The sequence below is a fragment of the Rhea americana genome, unplaced genomic scaffold (assembly GCF_003343005.1).
Source record: "Rhea americana isolate MKP2758 unplaced genomic scaffold, rheAme1 scaffold_357, whole genome shotgun sequence".
Lineage (NCBI taxonomy): Eukaryota > Metazoa > Chordata > Aves > Rheiformes > Rheidae > Rhea > Rhea americana.
This window is the reverse complement of record NW_028186487.1, coordinates 169,689-192,612: the sequence shown is the minus strand read 5'-3', so window position 1 is coordinate 192,612 and position 22,924 is coordinate 169,689. Positions and strand designations below refer to the sequence as shown.

General features: G+C 42.4%; 2 protein-coding genes across 3 annotated transcripts in view; one reads left to right on the top strand and one right to left on the bottom strand.

Moving 5' to 3' along the window:
- The first annotated feature begins 315 nt into the window (after positions 1 to 315).
- Positions 316 to 20,933, top strand: LRRC8A (leucine rich repeat containing 8 VRAC subunit A). The gene is made up of 4 exons (XM_085312054.1): positions 316 to 347; positions 1,104 to 1,228; positions 10,398 to 12,561; positions 15,337 to 20,933. The coding sequence occupies exons 3-4, from the start codon at positions 10,405 to 10,407 to the stop codon at positions 15,610 to 15,612; spliced, it is 2,433 nt and encodes an 810-aa protein (XP_085168180.1). The 5' UTR covers positions 316 to 347; positions 1,104 to 1,228; positions 10,398 to 10,404; the 3' UTR covers positions 15,613 to 20,933.
- Positions 342 to 22,924, bottom strand: part of DOLK (dolichol kinase) — a 40,270-nt gene continuing 17,687 nt past the window's right edge. The window contains exon 4 of one of the 2 annotated variants that reach the window (XR_014896717.1): positions 342 to 556. The gene's annotated coding sequence lies outside the window, so the exon portion shown is untranslated. Of the gene's footprint in view, positions 557 to 15,496; positions 15,583 to 22,924 lie in introns of those variants that run through there. The other variant, XR_014896716.1, reaches the window with a different exon arrangement.

The following is a 22,924-nucleotide window of genomic DNA, read 5'->3' as shown; positions in this document are numbered from 1 at the left end:
GAGGCGAGGGCAGCGGCGGGGCGGGCGGCGAAGGGATTTGCTGACTAACGGGGCAGCGGTTCGCTTCCTCCGCGCCCCGGCGGGGCTGGGGGCAGCTGGGGCCGCGGCGGGGGAGGAGCGCGGCCTCCTTCCCCTCACCTCTGAGGTGGTTTGTGGGCGCCCGAGGGCGGCAGTGAGGTGCTCTGGGTTGAGACTGGTGTTGCGGCCACCCCGCGAGAGGAGCACGGTGCGGTGGGCAGGGACTGCTCTCCTTTAAACGCGTCCTTTGCGGTGCTTTGTCGCAGCTGGGGTAGAGAAGCTCTGGCGTAAGAGCCTGGGGACCCCCGTGAAGTCCATCAGCCTTATTGGTAACTTTGCAATTAGGAGGGGTGTGTTCTTGGAGCAAGCATCTTCTCACTGCTGTGTTTTTCCACTCATTTCTCTTCCTCTTCCAGTGCTTCTTTCCCTCTTCTTGACCAAATGCTCCCCGAGGTCCTGCAGTCCTCTCCTGTGTAGCTAGGAGGCCCGAAGGYTGAGCAGTCTCCCAAAGCCTGGCTCTCTTGTCTGTTTTCCTATGCTGACATGCAGGAAAAAAATAAAAATGCAGTTGTGATTCGTGTTGTGCTAAACTGCTACTACTTGAGAAGGAATCATATTGATAGATGTGGAGGAGAAAGGGCACAGTTGTTTGAATCCAAAGTGGTAAGGAAGTACTGCCTTTTCAGAAAGGCTTCTGGCAGTAACATTTGAAATTATCAKGCTAGCAAGTAGGTAGTAAAGCTGAGTAGTCCTCCCCATCTGAGAAATTCYGCTCTCTTGCAGGAGGTTAATCAGTCTTTACCAGTTTAGGCTTAGAATAGTAGCATTCAGTGTCTCCTTCAGCTGGGTCTGCGGTACCTGTTTTTTGATATTTYTGGAATAACCGATGCTGGAGAATCCTTTCTAGGAGTTTCAGTTCTTAGTTTGTAACTTATCCCTCTAGTTCTGAAGAGATCTCTTCATGGTTCCCTGTGACCCTCTGAGTTGTTCTTTGTCTTGGACATCCTTTCCCAAGCTTTTATATAATGTGTTCCCTTTGAAATTTAACTTTCCCTTCTTTGCTGATAACTTCTGTTTCATTTCAGGAAGTTGTTCCCATGGCGTGTGGGGAATGCAACGTTTCAGCATCCACTCAGGATCCAGCACGCAGGGACATCATCTTCTTCCAGCACAGAGGCCTGAAGTACAGATAGCAGAACCAAGCTGCAGGGTAAGGGCTACAGGAGAGCTCTTGAGTGGAGTGATAAAGCAGGGGGATTGCCAAGATACTACTTGAATGCAGTTGCAAAGCACAAGGTGGTGATGAGATGACTGATAAGGAGTAAAAAGGAAAGGGGATTAGTAAGAGGATGATGTGAGGAGAGTTTTGGTAGGCTAAATCTGTAAACCCTTAGTTGCTGCTTAAGATGGGGAGAGAGTTAAGGAACTGAGCACTGTATGAAGTAGAAATTGACTGTTACATTTGCACACACGTCTAACTCCTGGCTATATAAACACACCAACTCAGTCTTCTCATTGCACTAAACAGTAGGTACTTGGAAGCTGTCTGCAGTCMAGTAAATGGGCTGGTGACTGCTATGTAAAAGGAATATATTTGAGAAGTAGCAAGCAGTGTTCAGATTATTAATGTTCTTCCGTCCTCAGAAGCACAACCTTTGCATTGTTGTACAGGCAGCTTCTAGACAATTTTTTTCATTGTGCACTTAAAGGAATGTACTGACTAATCTCCTGTGTGGGTGTTGGTTGGGCAATGTCAGAAGCTAGTTGCAAGAAACTCCATTTCTCCTTGGTTTTCTATTAAGATAGTAATAAATGGTGTTATGGAAATCTGCTCATCTCTAACATACATGCTGCTGTTTAGATTGGGTATATTCTGAGCAGCTAGAGGTGCAGTATATTGCTTCCAGAATATAAGCATGCTTAAGACTTGTATAACTAACGTTTTGGTTAGCATTCTAACAGTTCATTGATTCTTTGTTTTCCATACTGATTTGAAAAAATTTAACATTTTTCCTGTAGGTCAAAGATAAAGTATAAATAGTTCCTTGAAATATAGTAAAAGCCAAATGTTAGAAGTTAATATTTCCATTGGAAATGTGGAGCACCAGAAGCCTTTCAGTTATGACTTACTGAATCCTTTGAGTTAATTACATTCTAGTAAATGCTGGAGGAGAGGTGTTCTGTGGTTCAGGGAGCTCTGTGCTGTGGATTTCTTTTATAAAAGCAGCAGAGTTCAAGTGTGTAACTTRCTGTATGATCAGAGCAGGCTTAATTACAGAGACCACTATGTAACTCTTCTACATTCTGGAGGAGGATTTTGTTTTGTGGAGTATTTATAAAAGARAAGTAAAACTAATTTCTGGTGTTAAATTGAGCCTAACTGATATCTAGAAAAATAGCAGTATCAGGGGAATGGTGGYAGAGCATAGATGGGAGGGTTTATGCATGTTGTGTGGGGCTTCTTAGTATAGGTGATGCTTACTATTGTTTTGGTAATGATTAAAAATAAGTGTACTCAGCTGTAAAGTAGTGGGCCTCCTCCCTGTGTGTTTCCAAGTGTTTTGAGAATTAGTCTAACATATGGACACTACTCCTGAACAGGAGTTTAACTGCTTACCTTTACATGGATTGAAGAGGCTATCTTGAAAGCTTTCAAGCAGTTTTTTCCTTAGTGCATATATTTTGTATTGTAACTTAAAATCTGTTTGATGTAGCTGAGTTATACATGGCTTTTGCAGCTGTCAAGCTGCATTTGAGATTAAAAGCTATTCAGTTGTGACCTCACTGCCAAAATAATAGTGCTTCCTTCTCCTTGTGTACTAAGCATTGTTAATGTTTGATTATAGAATTACCTTGGCAATTCACACAGCTCCTCCTTTGTGACAAACTTGCAAGCTGCTTCTATAGCTACAGTCTACCTTTGTGCACAATAAAACTGTGGTACTGGACTCTTTATCTGGCTTTCCTTTAGAGTCTAGRTGATCAAGCATTAGGTGGTCCATCCCTTATCAACTAAGGCAGCCAGAAAATATTCTGATCTGGAAGTTGGTCATTGTTTTTGGATTACTTTAGATGTCACTGCTTTGGAGCTTGTGGTCCTGAAGGTGTAAAGCTTATAGGGTAGGGAAAATAGGTGAACATGTGCTTATTTCTTTTGATATTAACCTCAGCCTGCCAAGGAACTGTGCTGACAGTTGATGTCTTATCAAGCTTGAAAACTAGATGATGAGCTGGTTAAGATGAAAGAAGATTCAGCTGAGAGAAGTGAGAGAAATAAGGAAAGTTACTAAGGAATGTTTCCAAAGACAAAGGGTGGACAGAGCAGAGCTGTGAAGTATCAAGTTAGAGATTAAAGAAATCAAGACCCTAGATTCAAAGTGAACAAAAGCTCTAAAGCAAGGATAATCTTCATTCTCAGACTCAATGTGCACAAAATCTAAGATGGAAACAGTTTGCCTTTTTTCTCTTTTCTTGTATGTCTCTCTCTAATGTTGGGGTTTAATACTGAATAGCCTCTTCCAGGAACTGAGGAGGGGTTTGAAGCTGCTCTGGTTATTCCAAGTTAATGCTGCTGCTGTCTCTTAGCTTAAGTAGTTACTAACCGTTAATTAAATCACTTAACATTAGTCAGTAAAGGGAAGTGTTTCTTAGTGTTCTGTTGGAATAGGGCAGGCATATTTTTTCTAAGACAAGCTCCAGTGCTCTTTCCTTGAAGCATCTTTTCTGTTGTGAAAAGGAAATTAATTTTAGATTGGAAGCCTGTGACCACATACATTCATAATTTATAAGCTGATGCAGACGTTTTTTCTGGTTTGCATCTTTGTAGTAARTCATCTGATAGCTATGTCAGTGATACAGCTATGTATACACAAGTGCTCCCTGCTCCAAGTTTCAATGATTCGGATAACTTTAGACTCCATTCTGTTACTCAGTCTTACAGTCATACTGCATCCTGCTACATCTTGTGATGTGGGTGGGGCTGCATGTTGCATATAGCTGGTGCGTGGATATGTGAAAACCAACCTGCTTTGCTCTCAGCATTAGGTTYGCAGGCTGTCCCAGTAAGTGAAGAATGTAAGTGATGTGGCAGCCACTGTTCCGCTATTTCATCCACTATTTAGACRTAACACATTCACTTTTCCATCTCAGAAGACACTTTATTCCCCAGGAGTGACTTTTTTATTGAAGAAAAAGTCTGATGTAGGGATGCTATTTTGTCAGTCAGAGCTCAGGCTCCTGTCTTATCTCTTTTCTTGGACTTTTCCAGTTGATTTTATGGCTGTCCCTGTACTTGGAAGCTTTTTTGAGGGATGTGTGCAAGCAGCTCCATGGTTCATTTCCCCCCCCCCCCGCCCCCCCTTTCCCCTTCTTAGCCTAACACATAGGGGAGGAGATGTAGAAATTGCTGAGCCCATTTCTGACCTGAAAAGCTTTTGTTTCCTGATGCTCAAACAAAGAGGTTTGTCCTGCCCTCCTTCAGGATTTCAGGTGGCAGCATGCTGGAGAAGGAAGCTCTGCTCTGTTGAAATCTTGTAACATGTTGTAGCTTGTCAATAGTTAGCRCTATAGTCTTAATGGTATCAAGGTTTTTCTTTTCCCTATCCGCCTCTGAGACGGTCAGCACRTGAACTGGGCTTATGAGAGGTAAGAAATTCTGTTAGTAATATTGCACTTCTCAGCACACAAGCTGAGAAGAAAGCCACAGAGAACTAAGAATAATTGTGGTGGGAACTAAAGAGCTGCAAGTGTCCAACCTGCAGTGCAATCTTCTCTGTTTATCTCAAATTGCACTGCAAGACTGACTCATTGGAAGCTGAATCCTGCTAAAGGTAAGGACGCTACTGATTTTAGGGAGGTCTGGGAAATAAGGTATGGAAACTTAGGACATCCTTGGGCATGTCAYGAGATTTTTGATATAGTCCTGTTTTCCCCAATAACTCCATTAGTAACAGAAGGGCCAAGAGAAGGAAGGAGGAAAGAGGAGGCTAGATCAAGTATTCAGTAAATGAGTCAAGCTGACAAACTAGCCAGTGAAACCAGTGATGTTTCTGTTCCCTTTATCCCTAGCTGGATATGCTGATTAGCAATTGCAGACAGGAATTTCAAGCATAGCTCAGTCAGGTGTCTTAGCCATAAAAATCAGTCTTAATTTGTCTAGACTGGTTGGTTTGAGGTAAAGGRATTATGTTGTCTGAATTAGAGAATGCTTGTGCTCCTGCAGCAGTTGCTCTGTTACTATCTTGAACTTGTTAAATTATTACAGGATTTCTGGAGTCTGTGGAAAGGATTGCTTCTGTCAGTCTTTATCTGGCAAGATATGTGCTACTGTAGGAGGTCTTTGGCAGCCAGATATGTTCAATCTTGTTTCTGTGATTTTACTGTTTAGGTATGGTGTGCTCAGGATGTCCCTGTTCTTGTAACATGAGTGATTATCTTTCTCTTCCAGGTGTCTAGTATAACAGGGGTTTAGCACTTGGTGATGCTCGTGGTTGGTTGAAGGCTGGGTAGGTTTGGCAGGCTGATTATGTAAGTCTAAAAGTGTTTCTTCTGTATTGTCAGCCTGTTTAGCATGAATGGTGAGGCTCTGCCACAGATGGTAGGTAGGTGCCCAGCAGGTTGATGCAGGGATGGTCATACTGGCCTAGCTTGCTCTTACTGAGTAGACACTGCTYTTCTTGAGGCTGTCTGGCAAGAGGAGTCTGTGGTGGGATATGAACTTGGATCTAAGTGAATCTAAATAAATGTAGTATCTAAATGTGGGCATTGCAGAAGCTTTAGCAGGGTGTATTTATGGGCTGGATCGATGAGTGTATCAGTAATCCTGCTGTATGACAGTGCAGCTTTAGCATACAGCTCTTCATACAAATCTCAGATGTTGCTTCTGCAGATTGTCCTGACATGTTCTGTGTTGATAAGAATTGCACTCAAAGTAGTAGTGCTACTTTGCTAAAACCTTGAAGGTAAAGTCATTCCTTGGTTGGGGGGTGAGGAACTGCTTTGTGTGGTAGCTGGGAAAATGCTGTGGTATAGCAAAGCTAAAACACCTCCAAGACAGATGCACAAYTGTTAGATTTTCCTTAGTGTGTAATACATCAAGCCTGTCTGTTATATTTATACTACTGCAGCTGAAAAACTTACTACTTTGTTCCTGAAATTATCAGGGCTTGAGGCACAGATGTTCTACCTATCAGTTTGAGTTTAATGAAATCAGCTTGCCTTTAGATCTGAATAAAACAGTCTTTCAAGCTCATTATTAATGCTTTCCATGTGGCAGAGTTAACGAYGCTATAAAACAAATAATTTGTTAGCTCAACTGGAAATGTCTACAGCTTGATATACAGATCTCCTTCACCAAGTCTGTCCTGACACAGTGTTTCTTTCCCAGTTGTGACTGTACCTGTCCATAAGCTGCTTCACTACAAGCTGCGGTTGTTGGGACTCTGAAGCATTGTGAAAACTGCAGAGATGTCTTGCATAGCTGTGATACGCATGTGAGGGGTAGCCTTAACATGTTACTGCCTGAGAATTTCTCTAGCTGTGTAACATGGGAGCTGAAGTGTCAGCCTGGTCTCTGGATGGACCTCTGTAGCGAACTGTTTACTCTTCTTTGGGGTCTGTCCTGCTCAGTTCATGCCTTCTGTGCTCAGTCTTTTGTGAGGCCAAATGTTAGAGCTTCTGTAAAGTGACCCCTAGTTTTATTGCTCTTCATCTGTGACTTGAACAGTATCTCCCCTGCTGCCAAGAGGAGTGGGGACTTGCTATGAATGTCCTTCTCTTCCTTTAGTGACCTTGTCATTGTTACTGAAAGGCAGAGGTTTCCTGCTCCACCCTACAGGGATCTAATTGCTAACATTGAGCATTAGTAGACTATAGCATGGGGCAGGCTGAACACATTCAGAGGAGTGATTTGTTACCTTTCTTGTAGGTGCACAATGTAAAGGGAGATTTCCTACCCCATGTGACTGGGTAAAGAAAGAATTAGTGAGCCTGCTGCACTCACTTTTGGGTTTCCTTTTTAGTCATCTTGAGATACAAATTGGAGTGAACACTTTGATACAGTTAACTCGTCAGAAGAAATGCCATATCCTGGATTGGGCAAAACTAGCAACTGAGCACTACGRCTTCAGTATGAAAAGGCCTTGGCCTTAGGCATGAGGCCCTGCTGTCTGAAAAGGTCTTCCTTATTTCGTAAGYCTACAAGGAGGTGATTATGAAGGGCTTAACAATTAGAATCATAGAATGGTAAGGTTGAAGGGACCTCTGGAGATCGTCTAGTCCAACCCTCCCCATAGCCTGTATGGGGATTGAACCCGTGACCTTGGCGTTAGCAGCACCACGCTCCAACCAACTGAGCTAAACCTGCAAAAGTTTCCCTTCTGGGAGTGAGGGAGCAAAGAGGAAGAATTTCTTGGGAAAAGCTGTGTGTGTGTGTGTGCTTTCCCCCCTTCTCCCCCCTCCCCCCCCCGAGTAGGGTAGGAGGAGTAAAGAGTTGAAGTGGGGAGCAGTTCTTCCATGAACAGTATCATTTTTCTCACTGCATGTTCCTGCAAGGAAAAGAGGAATAGGATCCTCTATATGAATCTGATATTCATATAGGCACAGGTGGATCTGAGAAGCTGAGCTGTRTCAAGAATAACTGTTCCAGCAGATGTCTGCAGCAGCATTTGGTGTTCCTCTATTGGTRAGCTTTCTAGGTTTTCTCTTATATGGACTGGAAGAGCAAGACTTCTCTGTCTTCCTGTTTAAAGTGGAGGGGATTCACAGGGTAATAGGGAGGGTTGTGTGTGTGCTTGTTTTGGAATTTTTTTGTTTTTTTGAGACAGCAGTATGTTAACCATCCTGCTCTGACTCTCAAACGCTTCAGAAGCTGAACCTAATTCCTGGTTTGTCTATGAATTATTTCAGTCTTGTTTTCCTGGCCTGTATAATAGGAGTCCTTAAAGTCCTTGTGTAGCRGGATGAAATAGATGGGTAAGGGTACTGGGATAGTATAGAACTCCTGTCAGTAATGATTAAAAGCCTCTATCAGATTCTCCAGCAGAAAATCCAGGTATAAAATGGGTTTTGATTCTGAATCTGAATTTTCCCATCTGTATGGACAAACTAAGGACACACATTACCAGGAACTGTGATGCAGAGAGCCTTTAACATCCAACATCATTCTAGGTGTCCTGGTGTGCAGGGGGAGTAAAGAACAATTGTGAACCCCTTTTTATCTTGGGTTTAGTATTTGTGTAGTATGTACAGGCAGCACTTCTCAAAGCTATCTTACGAACGAACTCTCTGTACAATGGGTGATGAGCACATTCAGACAAGAAGGCTGAGGCAGACGGTTCCTTGCTGAGGGCCTTTCAGCAGGCTAACAACAGAGCCRGGAGAGGGGCTCTGAACTGACATGCCTCTCATTCTAGCAGCTCAGGTGCTRTTCAGAAGACAGTTTTGCCAGTTCTTTCTTGTTGCTGTGAATGTGTAATCCTCTTGTCCTAACCTGATCAAWGTAGCCCATTCTGCATAGCAAAGTGACTGGCATGCCTGGTCCTCTGCAGCTCTGTTTTGGACAACACAGCAGTTGCTTCTGACAGTGCTGTGTATGGCTGTTTTCATCCCTTATTTCWGCATCCTGTGCCAGGATTATGAGTTACTGGCTGAGAAATAGATTTATTTACTGTTATGCGTTGTCTTACTGAACTTCTAAAACAAATATTGCCCTATTGTCTTTCAAAATTCCTCTTTCACCAAAAAAGGGTGGAGAAAATCCCCTCAGTCTGTCTCTTGTAATGGATTAATATAATATTGGAACTGGATGGACAGAAAGACAAATGCTTCCTTAAGGGTGGCTGTCATCTGTCACAAGCTACCACCTTCTAGCTGCTTGCAATCTTCCCAATAGCACTAAGTCCAGCTTGGCATTTTACCATTTATTGTTGTAAACAGCAAACCAGGAAGCAGGATTCTGTACTTAGCCTCTAGGGAATGTGGTGCTTTGAGTGCATACTGGGAAGGACTTCCTTTGCAGTTTTCTACTAGAAGTTCATTTTTAACTACAAATTTAAATTCCACAAAAGCAGATACTGTAGGCACCCTACTTGTCAAGGAAACCTTCTTACAAGGCAGTGGTGTACAGAAAATCTTGCTTTCAAGCCTGCAGTCCCACAAGACTTGTCAGTACTGTCTGCACAAATGTTATCTTGGCACTTGCTCTGTTTTATTGGTGGGCTTCTCAAAATGACTGAAAGATTAGTTCTGATCCTACTCCTGAACTTTGCTAGCAGCTGTGATATGATTTTTTTCCTTTGTGTCATTGTGTTTAGAACAAGTTACAATGACTTCATGATCTTGGCTTGTGGTACCTGGCAGATTTTGGGGAAAATTTTGAGCTCAGTTATCTGTTCATCAGTTGGGCTTCCAGGTTTTCTCCAGTTTGTGGGAGAATGTGCTTAAAGCTGTATCTGAAAATCTGAATCACTGAAGGACAAAAATCCTGCCATAAGGTTTTTGCTTCCCAGAACCTTTTGAGTTCCCTTGTGATGCTTAAATCCCAGATGAGGTGAACTCTGGTAGGTGGGAGTGGTTGGTCAGGGAAGTGAATCTTATTTTGTTTCCCCCTTCCTTTACTTCTGAAGTAAATAAGAGAGCAAGAAAGTAAAGAACAGATGTTACAGGATTTCAGTATCAAATCTATGACAGGGGAAGTAACTAATTTCTCCTTTGAGAATTAATGCAAAGGGGAAAAAGCCAAAATTCCTTGTGAAAGGCATCGTATCAGATAACTATTTACTTTTTTTTTATTTTAAAGCTTGTTTTATCCCCTGTGATGAAGTGTCAGTGAAAATGTTTTAAGAATTACAGCTATAATGCATGTAGATCTTCTTCCACACCTCTGCAGTTTGAGAACAATACAAATGGGGAATTATTTTCTCTCTCTGTAAAACAGTAAGAAGCTCAGGATAAGTATGTTGTTGTGCATGAATTTTGGTCTTTTCTAACCATTCTGGCAAATTCTTTCATCCCTGCAGTATAATCCCTGGATTCAATAGCAGGGGAAACTTCCAAATACTGGCCTGGCAGGGAAGTGTAAGTCTGTTGAGCTTTCCTTAAATGTGAACGCTTTTTATCCCATCGACTGTTAATGAGAGGTGCCAGTTCTGATCGCTTGTGACAAAGGCCATCTGTCAGGGAAGAAGACAACAAACTTRACTTCACAGCCTCAGCCTTAGCAAATTGCTCTCCAGGTAGCCTCATTCATTTGTCTCCAAGTGATTTGAAATTGGCACTGTCCTAATTCCAGTGTTGCTGTGCCAGACTTAATAAAATGTGAGCTCTCTTGAAAAGTGGAGGAAAACAGTTTAAGCCAGTAATGCTTTCTAATTTCCTTTCAGGTGAGCCATGATTCCAGTCACTGAACTGCGTTACTTTGCTGACACTCAGCCAGCATACCGCATCCTGAAGCCATGGTGGGATGTCTTCACAGACTACATTTCCATAGTGATGCTCATGATTGCTGTGTTTGGAGGGACACTTCAGGTCACCCAAGACAAAATGATTTGTTTGCCCTGTAAATGGGTAACCAAAGACTCTTGCAATGACTCTGTCAGAGGCTGGATAACTGTAACCCCAGAGCGTACATACTATAACTATAGTCTTGTTCCCTCTACTGACACAGGGCCTACAGGGATTCGATAYGATTTGGACCGGCACCAGTATAACTATGTGGATGCTGTGTGTTATGAGAACCGCCTTCACTGGTTTGCCAAGTATTTTCCTTATCTGGTGCTGCTACATACTCTCATTTTTCTGGCTTGTAGCAATTTCTGGTTCAAATTCCCAAGGACCAGCTCCAAGCTGGAGCATTTTGTGTCTATTCTGCTGAAGTGTTTTGACTCTCCATGGACAACGAGGGCATTATCTGAGACAGTGGTGGAAGAGAGTGACACCAAACCAGCCTTTGGGAAAATGAATGGCTCGATGGACAAGAAATCCTCCACAGTCAGTGAGGATGTGGAAGCCACTGTTCCCATGCTACAGAGAACAAAGTCTCGAATTGAGCAAGGGATTGTGGACAGATCTGAGACAGGTGTCTTGGACAAGAAGGAAGGGGAACAGGCCAAAGCATTGTTTGAGAAAGTGAAAAAGTTCCGCACGCATGTGGAAGAAGGAGACATAGTATATCGCCTCTATATGAGACAAACCATTATCAAAGTGATCAAATTCATTCTGATCATCTGCTATACTGTCTACTATGTCAACAACATAACGTTTGATGTTGACTGTAAAGTGGACATTGAGAGCTTGACTGGCTACCGGATGTACCGCTGTGCTCATCCCCTGGCCACTCTCTTCAAAATTTTGGCATCTTTCTACATAAGCTTGGTAATATTCTATGGCTTGATCTGCATGTATACTCTCTGGTGGATGCTGAGGCGATCGCTTAAGAAATATTCCTTTGAGTCCATCCGGGAGGAGAGCAGCTACAGTGATATTCCTGATGTGAAAAATGATTTTGCTTTTATGCTGCATCTGATTGATCAGTATGACCCCCTGTACTCCAAGCGCTTTGCTGTCTTTCTGTCAGAGGTGAGTGAGAACAAACTGCGGCAGCTGAACCTCAACAATGAGTGGACTCTGGAGAAGCTGCGTCAGAGGATCACCAAGAACTCCCAGGATAAGCTGGAGCTGCATCTCTTTATGTTGAGTGGCATACCTGACACAGTCTTTGACCTCATTGAGCTGGAGGTCTTGAAACTGGAGCTTATCCCTGATGTCACTATTCCCCCAAGCATTGCCCAGCTCACTAGCCTTAAGGAGCTGTGGCTCTACCACACAGCTGCCAAAATTGAGGCTCCAGCCCTTGCCTTCTTGAGAGAGAATTTGAAATCTCTCCATATCAAGTTCACAGACATCAAGGAGATTCCTCTTTGGATTTATAGCCTGAAGACACTAGAGGAGCTTCACCTGACAGGGAATCTGAGTGCTGAAAACAACCGGTACATTGTGATAGATGGCTTGAGGGAACTGAAGAGGCTGAAGGTGTTGAGGCTCAAGAGTAACCTCACTAAGCTGCCACAGGTGGTGACAGATGTTGGTGTGCATCTTCAGAAGTTATCCATCAACAATGAAGGCACCAAGCTCATTGTCCTCAACAGCCTTAAGAAAATGGTCAACCTGACAGAGCTGGAGCTGATCCGTTGTGACCTGGAACGCATTCCTCACTCTATCTTTAGCCTCCACAACCTCCAGGAGATAGACCTGAAGGACAATAACCTCAARACCATTGAAGAAATCATCAGCTTCCAGCACTTACATCGTCTCACTTGCCTTAAATTGTGGTACAACCACATTGCCTACATCCCCATGCAGATAGGCAATCTCACCAATTTAGAGCGCCTTTACCTGAATCGTAACAAGATAGAAAAGATCCCCACTCAGCTCTTTTATTGCCGGAAACTTCGATATTTAGATCTTAGCCACAACAATTTGACTTCCATACCGGCAGATATTGGACTTCTTCAAAACCTGCAGAACCTGGCTGTGACAGCCAACAGGGTAAGTGAGCAGGAAGTTGAGAGTTGCTTGTGTGAGCAACTCTCTGGCACTTCTGTTATCTGTGTGATTAAATGTGCTACAAGAGAATGTGAAATACTCAGCACTGCTTTTCACCTTCAGAGAGAAACAAAAGCTTATCTAAGGTGAAACATTAATAACTCCAGGGGCAATTCTTTTTCAAACAGTCCTTATTCTGTACTGTTTCCTCTCTTAACAGTGGAACAGCTTTTAAGTGGCACTCTGAAGGATGTTTCATAAATCCTTTGTTGCTTCTCTGCAGTGGGAGTTTGTATTCTCTAGACTGACACTGGYTTTAGGCTTAAAAGGGAGATCTGAGAAACTGTAGTCCTGTAGTCTTAATCTACACTTACATACTCGACTGTGTACAAACACTGTAACAGTAGCCATCTAGGCAAGGCATGTCTGGCTTACAAATTTGTATATAGTATTGTGCATTTGTGGGGAATACTCGTACAGTTCAGTCTCATAACATATGCTTCACATTTGAGAAGTTGCGTATAGGCAGACTTAAAAATGGTCCTAATTTGGAGAGAGCAAAACTGTCTTCTGCAGTGTCATTATTCAGTATAGTGAACTAAATCAGGTTTGTTAATTGCCAGTCAGGTGAATGTGTGTGTACTATGGCAATGCACTAACTTCCAGAGAGTAGGGAGAATAGCATGGCATCTTGATATGCCTGAATTATGGCTGTGGATTTCCTTGAGTAATCCCAAGTGGGTAAGAAGTTGTCCTGATATCTAAATGCAAGAAAAGTTAGAGATGACCAGATATACAGTGATGCCTGATCTCTGCCGSAGTGATTTCTTGGCTTGTATGGGGTTTGTTTAAAGCAAACTATATCTGAGGCTTTTTTCCTGCACTGTTATTCCTGAGTGATTAAGGATACCTCTGACATGTCACAGATCAGTCTGTGCATTAAGATGAATGTCTCATTGAAGTTTTTGTTCATTCTGTCTGCAAATTCCTGTGAGGCTTTTTTGCTAGAAATGTGTTAACAAGATGTTTTTCTGTTGGACTTTGTCACCTGAAGTTGCWAAAGGCTCCAATATAATTGTATAAAGAGCAGCCAGATCTGATTAGTGGCTTGTAGGGTCTTGTGGGAATATGCAGTAGAATTGGCTCTGAGCATTTCTAGCTTCCGCTGCCATAATTCAAGACCCTTACTGCTATTTGGCAAGATGCAATTTGACAGCATTCAGTCAAGGATACCTGTCAGAGGTGAACAAAGCAGCTCCAGTATTGTTTGGCTTTTCATAGGGAAAATGCACTCTAATCAAGTATGGAATTTCTGATGTGATTCAGTATTAAATAGGGTTCTGGAACTCCAGCCAGCATTTTAAAGTTAATAACTAAAAGTTTCAAGTCTGTTTTCTGTCATTGAACTGAGCAGACAAGCAGCAGCCAGTCAASTATTTCAGTTTAACAGCTGCTCAGTCAGTTTAACCCACCTATACAAACAGATGCAGAGCTATCCAGCCTGCTAGTGCTCGTGAAACACTGGTAAACTTCCCAGTATGCACACATGTTGCGTTAGGTTAAAAGCCAAGATATTTTCTTAAGGCAAGCATGGTTAATATGGGCAGTTCCTGAGGATGGCATTCAGCAAAGTGGAGGGAGCTTTAAAGACTCTAAGATACTGTCTAGAACATGCATAATTCTATACCACTTGTCTTCTGGCAGCCTTTCTAACACAGCTTCCTGAGGGTTAATTTGCTGTATATCCTCTGCAGTCTTCAGGTGGAGCCTTTGATGGATGAAGAGGAGTTTGAGGCAGCTCCATTTTCTGCAGCACAGCATAGCACCACCCATTTCCCTGTGCAAAGACACTAATGCAATAGGAAGGCTGGAGCAGCCTGTGCTATAGTGTGGTCTGAAGCAAAAGATGGCAAGGACCCAGTGAAAGAGCTAAGCAGTTCTTATCACCTGTAGGTGCGTGAGCAAGGCCACAATTATCTGAGCAGTCAGAGCCCTAGGGTACTTCCAGTGACAGTGGAAAACACAAGGGGCTGGTAGACCGGCATTTCCCAAGGCCAGGAATTCTGACTTGTATTCCATTAGCACAACAGTCTTAGCAAAAAGATCCTTCTGGAGTTGACTGGTACCAGTGTACTSTTCTGGGATGCAGACCATACTATAACACACTGCTTCCTTCTGAAACCAGTYCTTGCCCCTTAAATAACTATTACTTTCAAGAGTCTGTGATCCTTTAATTGCATGTTATGTTTGCATAACATTTGATATACAAATAACAGTGATTTAATTAATCTGTCTTTAATTGGTTTTGTCTCATTATCTTGACTTTTTCCTGGACTCCATCTCATTCAAAATGGACTATGGTTTAATTTAGCAATGAGTGATACTGTGCATAATTCAAGTTCTAAAATGGTGCGGTTCTGTTTAAAGACAAATTATAACCTTTATGATGAGACTTTGAATGAAGGGAAGAATCCTGAATTGCTTCATTTAGTTCATAGCCTAGTGTTTATTGAATGTTACAGTGTTATTCCTTGAAATTTACTTTGAAGGAAGAGTGGACTATTAAATGGCTTTAACAGGAATAAATGTTATCTTTTAAATGAGTGACTTTTAAAATTACTAATTTTTGCAGTCCTTCTGGTGGAAAGCAGAAGTTCCCTTAGGAAAGAAGCAGATGACTGAAAAGCAGTGCTCTGTATACCCTGAAGCATTCTGTGAGGTTTTTCTTGTGAGCATGTGTCCTATTTGCTGGTGACTTTGATTTGATTTCTTTTTCAGATTGAGAGTCTCCCGCCAGAGCTCTTCCAGTGCAGGAAGCTGAGGACCTTGAACCTAGGGAACAATGTGCTGCAGTCGCTTCCATCTCGAGTTGGGGAGCTGACAAATCTATCGCAGATAGAGCTGCGGGGAAACCGCTTGGAGTGCCTGCCAGTGGAGCTGGGGGAATGTCCTCTGCTGAAGCGCAGTGGGCTTGTTGTGGAGGAGGACCTATTCAACACATTGCCCTTGGAGGTCAAGGAGCGGCTGTGGAGGGCAGACAAAGAACAAGCCTGAGCCCCTGAAAGGAGGGGAAAAACCTCTGACCAACTAGAAGGAAACAAAAGGCCATTCCAATCCTTTTCCCAAAATCCTCCCCTTCCCCCCTTCAATAACTACCAGACTAGCCAAGGAGTCCCTGAACAAACATGGCTCTGAGGGAGGCTGATTCTTGCCTCAGATGCAGGATGGGGGAAGCTTGGGATCTCGAAGAGATTCAAGGCAGATCGGGTGGCTCCTGAGCAAGGGCCAGTGGGAGTAAGAGGTGCTGCTGTTCTTCTGGACAGGTAGTAGGGTGAGGTGGATGGTGCTGGTAAATGGAAATGGCCTCTAAATAGAGGCAAAAATATGTTGATTACTGCATTGCCCTGAGTGGGGCTCGTAAGTGTCAACGACTGAGTGTTCAGTGTTCTGCAAGCAAAGACCAAGAGTTCAGGAAACCTCTTGAACCTTCCTCTCTTTGACACCTGATTCTGCTCCTTCCTAACTGAGCGGTTCAGTTAGTGAGGCCCCACAGTGGGGTGAGATGGGATACAGCTGGCTGATTTTTATGTAGATGCTGACAGTGGGATTTTGAGGGGGGGGGTAAATTCATGTCAGACATCAGATTGGATGCAGGATCCCTTTCCATGTTACTAATTGTCTTTTCCCCCCTTGTGCTCCACACCTTCCCTTCCGCCCCTAGGCGAAGAACCAAAACCCCCTCACCTCCACTGCTCATTTGAGATTGCACTATTTTATCAGATTCAAGTCACTTGTACTGACAAATAGATCCCATAGCATATTTCTCCAAATGGTGTGCTGGAAGCACTAATGGAAATATTTCCACAGCCTTATCCAGAACAGGCTTGTGTATACTCTGATTTTTGTGAAATGAGTTGTAGTTCAAGTGGAAGATAAGATCTGGATTAAAAGCAGTAGGACTGTCTCACTTACTCTGCCAGAAGCATCAAGCTGCTTCAAGATGTTGGCTTTTAAAGCTTTTAAAACTACTTTTAAGTTCCTGATGTTTTGTCATKTATCAAATATAAACATGACTAGGCCAGTGTGTCAGGGTCTCCCCTGGGGTTGGTGTGTATAGTAAAGAAGAATGCTCAGGTTTCCTCAGTGCCTCCTCCCCCACTAAGTTGTTAGATGCTTTGCCAGTATTTTTCATGAACACAATCTACAGAGCTGCTTGATTGTTCTTTTCTGTTTTTTTTTTTCTTTTTTTTTTTTCCTTTAATGGCTGCCAGTACCTGTTACACCTCTTGTCCTAAATAAGAGGTTAATGCTGGTTGAATTTGGTGCTGGAAAGGAAACCTGTCTTCCCATTTCTTCCCCTTTTCATTTCCCCCAGTGTTAAGGAGCAGTAGGAGAATCCTCTGTGGACTGAGCTCCTCTAGATCCCTGGGACAGAGCAGTTTGAAACAAGTCTGACTTGTTTGATATTGTTTGACAGAAACCCCTTCTGCATTGGCAGAGGTAGATTACTGTGTAATAGCTACTGATAATCATGTCCTCAAGGTGAGGTGGTTAAGGCGTGCCTACAATACACCCTAAATCTGCCTTTTTTTTCCTTCTGAAGGAAGAGGAGGCTCATGGACCTGCAGGTCCAGGTTGCAGTACTCCTTGTTAAGCCAACAGGCTGGCTCTGAGGTGGAGTTCTGCAAGCTGAGGCATGAAGCACTTGGAGGCCTCCCATGAGTTACAAAGGGGGAAGCTGCAGCCATCTCCAGACTGGTTCCCTGCAAACTTGGGTATCTTTGGATGTTTGGGCAATAGGGCACACTACGACTTACCTTCATCAGATGTAATATATGAGATTTACACACTAAACGTGCTGAAACCATGGACAATGTTAACTGGGCTCTGGATTTGTTGATGTTCAGATGCTTAAATAAAGCTATGTTAAAGTCTAGGAAATCTGTTTATAAAACTGCTTTTAAGAGATGTAAATTCTGCCTTTGTTAGTCTATTCATTATAAAGTTTAAACAGTCCAAGGGAATAAGACTAAATCTCTGTCTAGAAGGCAAGGCACTGTAAAAACTCTTGTCTCTGTTCCTAACAGGGTTGTTAGCGTGTTGAAATTTTATTAGAGTTGGGACCACTGGTAAAAGGATGAGAGGAAAACAGTTTTCCAAAGTGTACTGTATCAGAGCAAACGCTGAGGTTTGGAAGTGTGGGTGCTGATGCTTCTTGGGCTGGACACAATCCAGTTGCACTAGTGTTCTGGATCAGCACAGGACAAGTTGCTAGATGGACTTAAGTAAAGAAGGCTTCAGGCTTAGGTGCAGTAAGACTGCTTTCCAGGCAGTTCCTCATGGTGGGCATGGAGACTGTTTGGATGGCAGAAGAAACTTTTTCCTTACTCTGTGCCAAATGAAAATGCTGGAGAGTGATGGTAACTGAGCAGAGGCTTGAACTCATGCTGAGTTCAAGGCCATTGGGTAATCTGGTTACAGTGCAACATGCATTTTAGTCTAGGCAGGGCTGAAAGGGGCAGTGCCCCTTGTAGAATTTTAACCTAGCTTACAGGAGCAGAGATTTCTCCAGTGGGCCTGGATCATTATAGATGAGCGTTCTGACTCTTGCTTCTAGATGTGTTCCTAGTTATACAAGCTGACAATTAGGCAGCTGGATTAGAGGTTTCTATAGGCAGCTCCTGAAAGTATGCTTCAGTGCTTCTAGAAGCTTGCAAGTCTCCTGAACTGCTGTGTATCTCAATGCTGAATACATAGGACAAGCAGATGGTAGGCTGTTTTGCTAGAGAKGAGACTGTCTCCTACAAATAATAGAGCTTTACTCCTGCTGCTTGCTGAGTAGGGACTGCCCTAGGCCTGACAGAGCTCTATGGAGCAATTGTAAGACAAGTCAGTATTGACCATGCATGGAAACCCTAGCTTTTTGCTGCTCTTCAAATATTTCAGGCTCAGTACTTCAAGAGTGGCTGCTAAGGCTGGAGATAGCTTCCTGTGTGGCAAAATGGGAAGGAGCAGTCTGATAACTTGTTACGCTGGAAAGGGGTGCTATAAAGATACATTGCTGCTCTGCAAGAAAGTGCTAGGTACTACTTACTCTTGACATGTTTCTTCCTCTTCCCCCAGCATCTATCAGTATAGATGCTGATTGCAGAGTATGTCTCGTACCAGGAGACCGAAGAAGCTTGATATTTTCAAGGATAAGGTCAAAACTGAGCTCCTGAGCACATTTACTGCACAGGACTCCTACAAAACTTGTGCCACAGCAGAGTGAGTCACTCCTCACTTCCCATACCTGTCTGGATTGCTCAGTCTTTGAAGGATGAGTTTACATCAACAGTCCTTCCTCATTTGCAAGTGTTCAATTTATCTACTACTTTTTCCTTTAGTCATTTTCACATTGAAGCTTAGTTTTCCTGACACTGCTCTCCCCACTGAGTGGGGGGAGAGAGGTGGGAGGATTGTTCTACTTAAGCAGACGATCAGCARTCTGTCAATGACTTGTTTTCTGGACAAAAAAAAATTTTCAAAGGTCTGCTGTAGTAGTGAGCCAGATTATCTATTAGCTGGTAAGCCATAAAACAAATTAGAACAGTTTCTTTAATAGCACTGCTGAGCTGAAGAAGTTCTTGGAGCCTCCTGTAGATCATAAGCACACTCATCTCATGTTAGGAACCAAAGTTAGTAAAACGGGATTCTACCTTTCATGCCAAATTCCTTGCAGCACAATAGGCTGCAGCAAATAGATTGGAACTAAATATAAGGCAAGGGATACCAAGCAATTAAATGTGTTAAATTTTGCTGTATCTCTGAAACTATGCACTGGAATATTAGCTGAAGTTTTTCCTGTTTTTAATGTCTTTTTCTGAATTTACCGTATGGTCAACAGTTAATTCAGCTGGAATGAACTGACTTTGCCAGTCTGAACTGTTAAATAGCTGTTGCAGTTACCTTTCAAGATGTGATGTTCTTTAGTATTAATTGTTGCTTCCTGAGAATGTCCTACCTCATTTTTTCTTATCACCATTCATACACTCCATTTATCTTGCTTCATTTTTAATTAAGTTCTTGTTGTTCGTTATCATAAATAGTGCTAAGTAGCTTTTCACTGCTGAGCCACAGTGAGTTTTTTTTTTTTTTCTGAATGTTTCTAGGAATTCTGAAAATAACATCCTTTGTGATGGATGAGGTGTATTGGGAGGAAGGCAGAGAAAGGCTCAAATATTGTTTCAACAGCTCTGACATTGTTTTCTTTTTCAAGCCATTTTTTCACTCTCAGTTTGCAAAGGGACTTGCGTGTTTTGAGTTCTTTAAAATGTTTTTTTTTTTTCTTGTCTTTCAAAGGAAGGGTAATTCTTTTCATTAATAGCTGGTGCCTTCTCTAGAGATGCATTAACTTTTCCACTGAGACACTCACTCCTAGTATATTAGTCTCTGGCTGAAGCCAGCTGTTCCCTCTGATTCTTTCAACCATGGAGAGAGTTCTCAGATGTTGGTGTGTTTCCTCTTGCTGAAGAACAAAATGTCATACCTTAAACAGTAGCATTGTCTACTCTGAAATGTTACTTAAGGTAAGGCTGAATGAGTGCTGACTAGTAGAATTATCACTTAAGCCTCAGTTTAATTATTTTTCCTCATTGCATTTTAAAACAACAAATATGTTTTTCCACTGCTAGATACGCAGTGGATCCTGTAGCTTTACTAAAACTACATGTGCCAAAAGAGTGATTTTTGTCCTACCGGCACTCTAACAATGCATGAAGCAGAACTTCACTGGACAAGAACATTGGACTTGGACTTTTTTCCCTCCATCATCTTTCCAGCTCCAAGGGCACCATTAAACTGCTTTGGTAGTGTGAAACCCTCCAGAAATCTCATCTCTGAAATCCCTTTTTAAAAGCAGCTGTACTTGAATTGCTGGACCCTAATGCCTAAAGTGAAATAGAATTCATGCAGAGGCTTAATTTGTGATTTCGGGAAATACCCTTCCCTTCCCTTCCCCTCTCTCTTTTTCCTTTAAAGGAAGTTTCTTGAACAATAGGGGATTTTTTTTCTAGAGGGAAACCTAATAAGAAGGGGGCTAGTGGGTCTGAGTCATCTTTTACAGCTGACAGATGTGTCCATTTCATTAGGACACTACTCATGGCTTAAACATCGTTCACTCCCTTTCTGTAAGTGTACTAACAGGGCTGTGGTTTGGCATCTGAGACCTGCAGCTTGGTGTAACATTTCAGAWTTGTGACATTCACTCTGTGTGGGAATATGTTTGGGCAGCTGATCAACAGCACCTCCACCTTACGCCCGGAAGGCTGCTATTGTTTTCTCTGAAAGACTTGTAAGACTGGACACTTTAACAAAATAAAAGTTTTAACTTTTAATTTGCATTTTCCTTTTCATGTCTGCTTTCTTTCAAGTCTTCTGTATATGAAGGCACTTAGCCTTTGAAGATCTCACTGCTCAGAAGACGAATGCCAATAATCTCTGCTGTTGTGTTGGATTACTGTCTTTTAGTCTTTGCTTATCATGTGAGCCATTCTGTATTAAAATCTTTCTGAAGAAGGAAAAAATAAAGTAGGTGTATGGCGAAAGAGCTACTACTTGATGGCAAGATCGGACTACCTGTACTGCCTTGCATATGTTTCACTGTCACTTTAACAAATGACTGGAAGTGTAAATTGTGAAAAACAAGTGTTGGAGTATTGTCTGCTCAGTCCTACAGAAACTCGCTTGGGTTTTTAAAATGTATGTTGTGCTCTTCCTCCCTAGGAAGAGCACGGGGACTGAGATGGGGACTGAAGACAGTGGGGAAAACTGCTTGTTGCCATAGAAATAGTGCCTTCAGCCAACTACTGGTAAACAGAATATTTTAGCATGTTTCTTAGCTGTCTGCTTACCCCATGCACTACCTCCCCCCCCCAGCTGAAAACACTGACAGATACTTCTTTCCTAATTTACTGCTTATGATGTATTACAGAGAATTCTGATTCAGCCCATAACTTTCAAAGATGATTTGAGTTTCTATGCAGTTCCCTGTATGAGAAAGTTATTTCTCTTGCCTTCCCTTGCTTCCTTTGCAGAAGACTGCAGTGATTTTGGTCTCACTTCAGTTGCAGAAAATGGGAGCAGGCTGTGCAACATGAAAGATGCTAGTCTGGTGCTGTTTATTGGCACTGGGCTTTAATTAAGTGCTTAGAACTGAACTAAGAAAGGAGAGGACAAAATGCCTCTTGTCATCTAAAGCTCATTTGGACTGAGGCTACCTTGGCAAGGATTTGCTAGCTCTCTGAATAGTTGAGGAAAAGGAAAGAATGAAAGGTACTATTGGAGAAGACTATTTCCTGGAAGACTAACATGTTGATGGGGAAAGACCCCAAAGATAAAGGGGTGATGTCTCTATTTTTAATCTAGATAAATACAGGTTTTCCATGTAGCTCACTGAAAAGTATAGACTGAAGATGCAATGTAGTCAGTTGGAATTCTAACTTTATTCAGCAATAGTCCTCTAGCCTTACCATATGGTAAGCTCTTACCTTGATTTTTTTTTTAAAGTTTCCATGTCTTGTATCTAATTACAATAAAGATTCTCTTAACAGAAAAATACCTAAAAACACCTAGAAAATTTCTGAAGCCCCTGGTAACTTGGGAGAAAGGACTATTCTACAGGAAAACAAACACTCCAATATCTATGCCATTTCTGATAGATAGTACTATACTATTTAATACAATATAAATACTTATTATGTTATCCTTGTTCCCATACTCCTTGTTTTTCATGGAAATATTCACCTGTTGTTCATATGAGAGACTTCAGGAGAGGTGATAATTTATCTAGCTTATGTTTTTGCTTGCCTAAGAAGCCTGGCAGCTCCAACGCAGTGGTCTTGGCCAGAGTGCTGAGCTGCTTAAACTGGTGCTGGAGAGCTGGCAAACTGATTTGGCTCCAAACCCTATCAATAGGAATTATTATTGAGGAGGAAATTAGGATAATCGCAGCAGTCAAAAAGGCAGTTGAAGCACTTGAGCAACCCAGCAGCAGGCAGCGCACGTGTTCCAGGTGGCATGTTCCTGTGTGCAGACACAGGATGGGCTTTGGCAGCCTCTGAAGGAGTTTGCTGAAGTGCAGTGTTGTTATGGACTTGTCAGGAGAAAACATTGTTAATCGTCTGCAACGGAGCTCTTGCAGGGGGAGGAATGGAAGAGAAAGGGCGCCATTTCCCAGTTCTGTCTAAATACTTTCGACCTTCCTTATTTAAACTTACTGCAAGAGAAGGTATTTACACGTTTCTTTTTAAGTTTTGGGGGGCATTACCTAAAGGTTTCTTTCTTGCTCAAAAACTCTGTCTAAGCCTCAAAGTAGGAGCGTGGCTGG